The following is an 11,821-nucleotide window of genomic DNA, read 5'->3' as shown; positions in this document are numbered from 1 at the left end:
GAACAGCCCTGCTACGTCGTGCCACTGTGCACAAGCACATGGATCAATTTGAATTGGCTGCTGAAGACCTGAGGATAGTTCTTATGGAGGAGCCTCACAATGTAACAGCCAAAGTAAGTCAGCGAAGTAGTTAGTTAGTTATTACCTGCCAGGAGCCCCTTATCCACTAGATCAATCAATCAATCAAATTTTATTTGTATAGCCCATATTCACAAATTACAATTCATCTCATAGGGCTTTAACAGGGTGTGACATCCTCTGTCCTTAACCCTCAGCAAGAGTAAGGAAAAACTACTAAAAACCCTTTTAACAGGGTAAAAATATGTATAAACCTCAGAGAGAGCCACATGTGAGGGATCCCTCTCCCAGGACGGACAGAAGTGCAATAGATGCCAAGTGCAGGAGAACATCATCAATAATCAAAGTCTCTAGCAGCATTTGTTGAGGGTAGACATCCCGAAGGACAACCCCAACATGACATGCCAAGCAGTCCCGCTGCAAGCACAGTCCATGCTCAGCAACCATCTAGACCACGATCAGCCCACATGACTCAGAATCCGCCACACTGGATCCAACACCGCGACCCCCGGTGCGCGATCCACAAACCGCAATCCATGGTGCGGCCACAGAGGCCCTGGATCTGCGGGTGATAAAGCAAAGGGATTCCGGGGAAGGGGGATAGGGATGGAGAAGAGGAAGGATAAGCTGGAAAGAGAAGCTCCGTGTGTCATGTGTCATAAAATAGAACAAGTAACGTTCTGGCGCACTAATTAGCTCTAACTATAAGCTTTATCAAAAAGGAAGGTTTTGAGCCTACTTTTAAACGAAAATATGGTGACTGCCTCCCGAACTGAAAGTGGTAGATTATTCCACAGCCGAGGGGCTTGATGGCTAAAAGCTCTGGCTCCTACTCTACTTTTAGAGAATTTAGGGACGACAAGTAGGCTTGAATTCTGGGAGCGGAGTGCTCTAGCGGGTTTATAAGGTACTAACAGCTCTTTAAGGTAAAAAGGCGCTATATTATTAAGGGCCTTGAAGGTGAGGAGGAGAATTTTAAATTCTATTCTAGATTTAACTGGAAGCCAGTGTAGCGATGCTAATATTGGAGAAATGTGCTCTCTTGTCAGTGTAGTTGTGTGAGATCAGGGAATTATATTCAGTGCATCATTCGCACTCTGTTACTGCTGTAAATAGAGAAGGACAACAATGATTTCAATAGTCAATATATAATATATATGATTGTACCATCATTGCATGTATAACTTGGGCTGACTTTTACTTAACTGAACTGGGTTGGTTTTCTGCTGTTGATGAATTCTAATATTTTTGTATTATTTGTGGTACAGAAACTCCTTTTCGAAACTGAGAAGCTGATGGAAAGTCAACCAGAGCAAAAGAGAAAAGGCAAAAAAATTCTCATCCAAGAGGAAGAGGAGGAATATGACAACAGCAACGATGACACAAAAGCAGAAGGTATGTTATTTTCACTGACTATAATAAATATCTATATCCTTGATTTTCACACATACAAACCTCCATCTACAAATCTGTTTCTATCCAATCTATTGAATTAAATTAGGGGATTGTTCCCTATTTTAGCATTTTTGCTGCTGTGAAGCCATTAATTGATGCTGAATGATTATCACTCCCTAATGCAACAGTTATTGCTGGCACACTTAAATTAACAACCAAAGAACCAAATTAATTAAATCAATAGGCCTGTTTAGGGAAAAATGACTTAATTGGTTAGTCATACAGTTGAGTCTGACCAATGCATCTATCAGCCAATAAGTGGCATTGTTATTGTATTACACAGATGCAAAAGATATAATTAACGTAATTTGGATAGGTATCATTTTATAGACAGAGCTGACAATAAAATGTCCCACTCAAAACCTGTACTGTAAAGCAATTTGAGTGGTCATCAAAACCAAAAATGTGTTATATAAATACAGACCAGCTAGCACTTCGATTATGTCTCATTCATAATTCTTTAATCGTCATATTTAAAAATGTTTTGTTAATTTGTTCAAAAAGTGTCAGCTGACTAAAACCTGTGAAGAGCCAGAATAAAATTGGAATAGCCCTCGAACTACTAACTCACGCTCTACAGAAAACGTGTCGCTATTTTCTGCTGTGGCACAGAGAGAGGAAACTCTGCCCTGCATAACGTGACATACTATGTATGTGGGTTATCCACCCTGCCCCACCCACAACATTGGTCATTCACTGTCAAGAGTGGCTGTTTCCTGGAACGCTCTCTTTGAAGTGGCTGTGTCTTGTGTTGCCAAACCTCCCCCACTGTGATGTAACCACTGACTCCTTCCGGTGGGTGTGCCCACCCCTCTTCTCTCTGCCTCTCCCTCCTCTCCTCTCTATTCTAGCTTTTCTGGTTGAACCCAGCCAGGCTGTGGCAGAGGAGAGCTCTGCTTCTCCTGCCGAGAGGGGAGGCATGGGTAACGCTCAAAAGAAGCCCCACAGCAGAGGTGACGGGGGTCCACACAGTGAGTCCAGCAACTCTCACACAGGACACCGGAGGAGCAAAGGAGGCAGCTCAGACAAGTACAAAGTCCCACAGGAGTCCAAGGAAAAGGTAGCCAATGGAACAGGCAAGAGGGGCTCGACAGCTTCAGTCCACACTGACCAGGGCAGCAGCGGGAAGGGGAGTCCAGTTGGAGGAACTGCAAGGGAAACTATCAACCTAGATGCCCCGTGTGGAGCCCTGCCCCCACCCCTGTCGCGGCTAAAAAACGAAGGAAATCTGCTGTTTAAAAATGGACAGTTTTCTGATGCACTGGATAAATACTCAACAGCCATCCAGGGTTATTCTGATTCAGGTAGGTTTCAGGAGTTTTATTTGGTGAGGCTTTTCTTGTAACAATAGTCTAAATTGACTGTTAGTTCAGTTATGTAGAGAGCACATCAATGTATGTTTGATGTATGACACCATAGAAAAGATAACTATGTGCCTCGATGTCCTTAACATATAATGTTCATTGTCTACACAGTGATATAAACATTCTGACACAAACAGCCTCAATACAACTGACTGATGTTGATCACCAGTGTCAGCCATATTTAAATATATGTTGCTTCATGGTTTTAGTCATCAAAGCACTTGAAATTGTTTACTGTAACTGGTGAGTGCTACTGTAAGTCAAAGGTTTCGCATGACCTTGCCAATATAATACTAGTGGCTTAATTTACATTTAGTTCCTTTTAATCACACTCCAGTATATATTTTGTCAAAAACAAACACACACGTCAAAATGTACTTTCTTGTGAATACCTAAAAAAACTAAACAGTATCTTCCACCACCCTCATATACATGCAGTAATGAAGTGATTAAATGATTTCAAAAAGAGCTAAACAAGTTAAAAGGCTGTTTGGTGATGTATGTAGAGACTAGCCCTAAAGTGATGCATCACAGTGTGTCTGTTGTGTTGCAAATGGACAGTGTTTCTGTTTTAGCCTTAGCCTGGTGCTAAGCCTCTCAGCTCAGCTCAGCCTGTCCAGGTCACATGACTGCTCACCACTCACTCTGAAATGAACCTGTTGGACCACATCCATAATTCTTACTGAGAGCGAGAGAGTGGTTGATGGAGGCAGAGAAACTGCTGCTCGTCAGGCCTGACACAACATCAAACATACTTCTCTGTGACTCACCATAATACACTCATTGCCAACTGTGCAAGAGGATGGTTAAGTGATTGGACATAAACATTGTCCACGGCCCATCATCTGACTGATGTATTGAAGGCTATGTGTAGTGCAGATTACAGCTCAGGATAGTAAAGAAGTTACACTCTGGCAACCCTGTTAAACCCACTGAACATGCACATAGACTGTTAAAAGAAACTTAAATGTAAACATCAAGTGTTTGGATGGCCTAGTTAATACCTTTAACACACTGTGTTATAATAACATAGCTGTCTAAGTGTGAGCATTTGCAGAGTCATCATTGTCATTATTCCCAAACTGTCCAAATCCATATTCTGATATCATGTGGCATGCTCTGATGACATAGTTCGTAAAGATTATAGAAGAATGTTACTCAGACTTTAGTGAAGGGCTATCTGATTTGCCCACGTTAGTAATGACGAAAATAAATGAATAAGATGAGTAGAGAGAAAAGCAAATATGCTGTGAGAGCAAGTTGTTAAGGAAAACGTCTATAAACTTGTTAGACAATCTTTTCATTGGATTTCACTGACTTTGGTTTTTCATCTTGTCAATCCTGGAAACAAATGAGAACTAGGAACATGTGCTCATAATCATACATCTCTAAAAGGCATATTAGGTTGTTGGAGCAGAAGAAAAGATAGACATCCTAGTTACTCAGACAGGAAGATTGGTGGAACTTAGGAATTTCTGCATTGTAAATGTGTGAATACAACTTTAGGTTATTTTCTTATTATTACGGAGTTTTGAAAAGTTATACTTGCCATGTTTTATTCCATAATTACAGGATCACAAATACACACAAGATTTTCTCAATTTAAAATAAACAGAAGCAGAATTCCCATGTTTCAACAGTTCCTCAGTTAGTGATAATTAACTGATTCAGCCAACAACCCGAACATTATAAATAATTAATAAGACGTACGCAGGAATTTTAAAACCACAGGCAGGCTTGCCACTGCCTGTGATTGCGGCGGGACTGCTTGGCATGTCATGTTGGGGTTGTCCTTCGGGATGCTTACCCTCATCAAATGCTGCTAGAGACTTTAATCTTTAATCTTGATGATGTTTTCCTGCACGTGGCATCTATTGCACTTCTGTCCGTCCTGGGAGAGGGATCCCTCACATGTGGCTCTCACTGAGGTTTCTACGATTTTTTACCCTGTTAAAAGGGTTTTTAGTAGTTTTTCCTTACTCTTGCTGAGGGTTAAGGACATAGGATGTCACACCCTGTTAAAGCCCTATGAGATGAATTGTAATTTGTGAATATGGGCTATACAAATAGAATTTGATTGATAGATTGATTGAAGCCTATTAGAGTTTCTGACACATATATCTAGAGGGAAACTATGAAGTGTGTTTTATATGTTTGATATATTTGTGATGATATTTCTCTCCCTGTGCAGAGATTGACAGTCCAGAGGATCTATGTATTCTGTATTCTAACAGAGCAGCTTGTTACTTGAAAGATGGCAACAGTCAGGAATGCATACAGGACTGCACAAGGTGAGATCATTTGTTATTTTGTTTCGTAAAACAAGTGGGAAGTAATGTCTGCTGTGGGTCACTTATTCTTACCCGATAATCAAACAGCCCTATCCTTTTGTAGAAGATCACTTGTTATGAGGAGATTTGCAACTGGTTGGGTTGTGAGGGATTTCACTTTCGGAAGCGGTCCTATGAGCAGAAATCACAGGTTTACTTGAGGGAACCTCTCTCTTGAAAGCCTAAATACTTAGTATGTTTGCTTTTAACTAAATTTCTAATGAAAAAATTAAGGAAAACCAATGTGTGACAGTGTACTTACAGATACAACACTACAACTGTACACCTTTATCAACTTTAGGTATATATGTATAGGTATATATTTACTTACACAGAAGAATATATATTGAAAGTACTACCAAACATCAGCATCTATAACCGAAGCTGCAGACTTGATCCTTTACTTCTATCTCATCCCATCTATTAATACTAATCAGAGCTCTGGAGCTGAAGCCATTCTTCCTAAAGCCTCTCCTCCGCCGGGCCATGGCTTATGAGTCGTTGGAGCGCTATCGAACGGCCTATGTGGATTACAAGACTGTCCTGCAGATAGACATCAGTGTGCAGGCAGCACATGACAGCGTCAACAGGTATTAGCCTTCACCTCTTGACTGCGAGGCTGCAGAGGACAGGAAGACAAGAGCACTGAAACAAAGACCTGAATGAGTTTTACCATTCATATTCACATTTCTGACTTCCACTGGATAGCAACACAAAGCCAACCTTTGTCTGTAGGCTATATTGAAATGTCAGCCACTCTAATGATTGTGAGTACCATGTTTTTTGTACAGAGAAAGAAATCAAAGAAAAAAGTGTCCTTACTATCCATTATTGTTTTTTTGAATATTTTCTTCTAATTTTTTAATTTAGAGAATTGACTGTACCTTAACCACAAGACTTGATTAAACCAAATCAAATGAACAAACACATACACTCGAATTACTGGCAAATGTGTTTAGCTTGTGTCAACAGTCCCGGCTAAAGGATAAATATGGCCCTGCATGTGTTCTCTGTATCGCAGTGCAGAAACTCACCTGGCTGCTTTGTGTTTCGGAGAACCAGAGGGTCCAAGCTTTAATACATGTCCATGTACTTTATCTGTAAACTGAACAATGTTGTTTTTAGTTCCATATACATTTGCTGCTTATTTTCTCTGAACCATTCCAATAACCTGTTCATATGGGACTGTCCAGTGTCCAGTGTAAAATCCAAGTACCAACTTACTGATCTGGCACCTCCTCCAGGATCACCAGGCTACTAATTGATCAGGACGGTCCAGAGTGGAGGGAGAAACTTTCGGAGATTCCCCTGGTGCCTCTGTCGGCTCAGCACCACCGCAGAGAGGAGCCACCCAGTGCTGAGGTTCTCCAGGCACGGGCAGAAAAGGCTGCCAGGGACACAGGTTTGTGTTTTAGAAGAAAAAGTAATACATCAGTAAATACAAGTGTGACACATGGAACAGTCAGCCCTGTTTCTTCTTGGGTCCAAGCTTATTTCTGAGTTGAGAAATGACAGTGTGAAAAAGATTTAAATGAGAGCACTATTTAAAAGCTTGGGTTCAATCATCCATTTTTTTTACAGCAGCTTATTCCTCAAGTACAGGTCAATAACAGTGCTGTTACATAGAGACACATTCACTGGCAGTGGAGAGTTGCCAGTTAAACTAACCTACATGTCTTTGCACTGTGGGAGGAAACATGTAGCACCTGATCTAGAAACACAGACTTTAAGACCTTGAGTCTTCTCTCTGTTTCAGTCATGTGTGTACTATATGTAATATATTATATGTATTACATATTAATATATATTTACTCATATTTATTTTTGATATTAGTAAGCATATTACAGAGCATTTATTCTTTATATTTTCCAAAATGTAAAGCACTTTTTAGATGACATAACACACTGGTTCATAAAATCCCACAGTAAAGTGATGAATGAAAGTTTTGTACACATAAAGGCGTTATCTGTTAATACAAGATATAACCGTGTAGTGCTCACAGGGTCTGTTTTTCTACGTTGGGTTATTTCCAACCTTTACCTAAGTTACATTTTCAATGTCGAATTTTTACTTTGAGAGGGGTATTCTTGCATATTTTTTACTCAACTAAAGGATCAATATATTTCTTCTTCCACTGCTCACATCAACATAGAGGAACTGAACAGAATAAGCTGATGCTCTCTGTTCCTGTTTCTCTATCACACCCCATGAGATTCTATGGAGGAGAGGGAGGTTAAAGGCCTAACTTTTATATAAATGGACGTGTTACCTCTGTTCACTGACCATGCAGTTTCTTTATTCCCAAGGCCATGTTGCAGCTATTATTTTGAAACTCTAATGAAAGACTGGAGCTGCTGGCACAGTCATTCTCCCTGAAGACACTGAAGGCAGCAGATTGATTGCTGAATTATCTCATTCCTCATGTCCAGGCAGCACAACATTGATCTGTTTAAACCTTCAAGCTCTGTAGCACAGGACTTACGCATAGCCCTACGTTAGGATTTGTAAGAAATTCAATTTAGTTGCTAAGTGTCAATGTGGGTTCATCAGAACGGAGAGTTGAACTGGTCTGAATAAGCAGTGGCACGTAATCACCCCTTGACTTTGTCTTCCAGAGAGGAAAGCAGAAGTTTGTTTCACTGTGTTGAAGCAAGAAGGGAATGATTATGTGAAGAAGGGCCAATACCAGGACGCACTTGGAAAGTACAATGAATGCCTTAAACTTAAGCCAGAGGAGTGTGCAGTCTACACCAACAGGTCTGAATCTTCACTCTCACGGCCACTCCTGTGGTCCTTTCACTTTCTGTTCCTCTCGGTTTTGTGATAGTCTACATTCTCATGGTGTATTTCATCATCAAGCAGGAATGTTACAAAACACCTGGAAAAATTAAGTCAATGGTTTGTATTTATTAAAACAGACTGATCAATCATCCACAGCTGTCACCTGTCAGATGGTGCATTCAGCACTGCAATGAATCCCAACTAGTCATCAGTTTGTCCCTTGCTGTAAATCCAGATCTATGTTGGTAAGAGTAGAACAGCCAGGGCTCAGGAAGCAGCTGCCTGCTTCAGCTCTTTGTTTATCCCAACTTCTCCTGAAGCCAATACCAAACGGATTGTCTAACAGAAAGCATGGTGCATGCAGGAGGCAGGTCTCACTTCATTCTTTTCACACACTCAACTTAATCAGGCACAGATTGTTGATTATATCACAGAGGTAACTGTGATGTTGAGGAAAAATGTCCTATTGTGTGTGTTGGGCTTTGTTAGCCAAACCAGAGAAAACCCACATATATTACTTCTATTACACAGCTGCTGAGCCCCGAGAACAATATATAATATGTATAGTATACATTTATCATGTATTTGTATATGAAATTAATTCATTTAATCTGAGTAACAACTGATCAATTTAATAAATTGTGTGTGTTTGTGTTTGTGTGTAGAGCCCTATGCTACTTGAAGGTGGAGAGGTTTACTGAAGCCAAGCAGGACTGTGACGCAGCACTGAAACTAGAGCCGACCAATAAGAAAGCCTTCTACAGAAGAGCCCTGGCCAATAAAGGCCTTAAGGTGACCAGATTGAACAAAGTCTATTAATGACAAAGTTCATAAAGTGATGTGTTCATTTGAAGGGGGGGTCAGAGGAAATCCATTAATTTAACGTAAAAGTGTGAAAAAGATAATTAAAATCCTTAAAATATTGAAACCCGCTTGAACATTTTGGTTTTATGTGTAAAGCTATATTTTGTCTCTGCATCAAACAGGACTACCTTGCATGCACCTCTGACCTGCAGGAGGTGCTGCAGCAGGACCCCAACCTGCAGGAGGCTGAGAGGGAGCTGGAGGAAGTCACAGTCCTGCTCAGACAGAGTCTTGCCCTCGACTCACAAGCCAAGTCCAGAAAGACTGTCCCCATTACAGAGGTATACACACATGTACTGGGGATGCCGATTTCCTACCTGTCCCACAGACTTAGAATGTCCGGTTTGAGTTCTTACTCTTTCACTGTTGCAGCCTTTATATCAACTCACTGCAAATCAACACCTGACATTCCAGCTTTTAGCCACTCACTCCCAACATTAACGTTCATTCATACAGCCCCTCCAGAGAATGTCCAGAGGATCTCCAGAGTGCAGTGCATGTGTGAAAGCAGCTTTAGGATCATAGTTATGATTTTCTAAGCACATAGAGAAACTTTAACGGAGTCTCCCCACTCTCATCACCCTCCACTAATGATTGTGTGGGTAATATATCAAGTCCAGACAAGCCTGCACACTACCTGCCCCGAAGGAAAGAGTAGATATCCAAATTAAAGGAGCAACACACAGTGTTCTGTATCACAGCTGTATTTGTTGGAGCCATTGACTTGATGCACATGCACCAACTCCTAGACATGGAACACTGCAAACAGTGAGCAGGACTCCAAAGATTTGTCTCACTTGTTTCACCTTCACACTAGAGAAAGACCAGAGCACATCACAGATTGGATCATGGTGGCCCAACCGAATAATTTATAAGAAAGAAAGTGAATTCTGTAAACATTTTTGTAACTCTGTAAATTACGAGCTTAAAACCTCTCCACAACTGAAGTCCTTCTTTTGTAAATCACCCGTGTTGATCTTCCTCAGGTTGAAGGTGACGAGGAGTCGACAGCCATTCCTACCTCGGAGAGCAGCTGCAGAGGAGAAGACCTAACCATCAACATTCATCCAACAAACGTCTACGAGTTCGGCCAGGCTCTGAATGCAGCTCGCTGTAGCAGTAATACTGCAGCCTGTGCTGACCTGCTGGCCTCCACAGTTCCGCAGATGCTTCCACAGTACCTAAGCAGCCAGCTGGACGGACGCACCATCACCTTCATCGTACAGGTGCTGGACTCCCACCTCCTGGAGAAAGACCCCAATCTGGTCTTCCAACACCTCAACCATCTGCACACAACGGACAGGTTCTCGGTAAGAGAGGTTTTCTCCTCATTGGAACACGCTTTTTTGACTCTGAAAAATGTATTTTCTATAACCGCACAGTGAATGTTACTTGTTTATCAATTTAAAGTATTTCGTGAATAATCTGTCCACATTGTTTCCATCAACTGAGGTTTGATGTGCTGTATCTGCAGATTGTGCTGATGCTTCTGGAGAAGGATGAACGTCTCCACATCACCCATCTGTTCGAGCATCTGTCGGCCATCGAGAGCACAGAGTTCACTAAGAACGATGTTCAGAACTTGGCCAACAAATATATCTGACCCTCCTGCCCCTGCTGCATGAGCTGCTGCAGCACTACAACTCTATGGTCTATGCAAACCACTGCACAAGAACTGAGTAAACAAAGGCAGGATGCTGTAGAATGTTTCCCCAGAGCAATTCCATGGCACTGGGTCACATTCACTCCACTGATCTGTACTGTAAATGATCACCATATGTGTAAATGACAGGATAAGAAATTGTTCTGTCTGGAAACGTTTTGCTATACAGATTTATTTTGTATCACAGGCAGACATGATATTATTGACCTTTACTTAGGGTCCAATGTACAACTATATGTAACGCTACAAGCTGTAGTTTTTGCTCAGGACAAACTCATATTCCCAGAACTGTGCTTAGCTGTGAGCTGGTCCTTGAACCCTGTCAGTCTTCTGATTTATTAACTGAGCTGCTGCCACTAACCTAGATCGGTAAGTTTCAGAAATACCAAGCAAATGAACAAGAGAGGTAATTTGCTACTGAGGTGGTTAGGTAGATGTTCTATGCAGAAGGACAAAACCTTAAGATAGAGAAATCTGAATATGACTGTATGTATTGTATGTTCCTTGAGGAAGAAATAGTCTTGTATTGTCATCTTACTGCTGTTCTGTGCCGTATGGTAACATTATCTCTCTGACAGGTACCTACTGACAGCGCTGTGTGAGCAAATACAGTTCGTAACCTTACATGACCCAGATGCTCTGGTTTATTCAGCTATGCTCTGATGAAAAATTTCATTTAAAAGACGACGGAGTCATTCATGCTGTTTGTTACCAAATTAGCCTGTAAGGCAATGCATATCTGCACACTCATTTTTACAGCAATTCAGCCCAGCAGAAATGCACACATTGGAGAAGAAGCAGCATCTTAATGAGATGCGTGCCTTGTATTTCACACTGTGGGTTGCTTATATTTTAGTGTGTACAAATATTCCCTATGAGTATGTCATTCAATAAGTTATCAAATGGATTTTTATCAGAAATTATTCATATTTACTAACATGAAATCATTTGTTTACAATGTGTCATCTGCTCTTCTTTCTACCCATGTTATTGACAACTGCTCAATAATTGAGTCATTTCGAAATTGATGACTGCTTAAGTTTTGTTTTCAATTGTTTATCTGCTCTACATTATTGTACCAAATGTATTTCATGCTGATCAGTCAGCGGGCAACAGGCAATAATCACACATTCCACTTTCTCCTCATTGTGGTTTTAAATTATATTTTAGTAGTGATGTAAGAATGTGTACAATAATAACAGAGGGCTATTCAATAAACTGGAAACAGATTTTCTTCCTTCCGAGTTCACACATTTGAAAGTTATAACCATTAAAGCTGGAATAC

General features: G+C 40.9%; 1 protein-coding gene across 1 annotated transcript; it reads left to right on the top strand.

Annotated features, from left to right (window-relative positions):
• The first annotated feature begins 2,374 nt into the window (after positions 1–2,374).
• Positions 2,375–11,773, top strand: LOC133964538 (sperm-associated antigen 1A-like). The gene is made up of 9 exons (XM_062398691.1): positions 2,375–2,837; positions 5,089–5,188; positions 5,665–5,817; positions 6,472–6,629; positions 7,844–7,985; positions 8,675–8,801; positions 8,996–9,154; positions 9,860–10,183; positions 10,348–11,773. The coding sequence occupies exons 1-9, from the start codon at positions 2,453–2,455 to the stop codon at positions 10,474–10,476; spliced, it is 1,677 nt and encodes a 558-aa protein (XP_062254675.1). The 5' UTR covers positions 2,375–2,452; the 3' UTR covers positions 10,477–11,773.
• Positions 11,774–11,821: the final 48 nt, after the last annotated feature.

Source organism: Platichthys flesus, chromosome 11 (genome assembly GCF_949316205.1).
Source record: "Platichthys flesus chromosome 11, fPlaFle2.1, whole genome shotgun sequence".
In the NCBI taxonomy this organism is placed as follows: Eukaryota; Metazoa; Chordata; class Actinopteri; order Pleuronectiformes; family Pleuronectidae; genus Platichthys; species Platichthys flesus.
The sequence above is the reverse complement of the archived record's forward strand: the minus strand, read 5'-3'. Positions and strand labels throughout refer to the sequence as shown.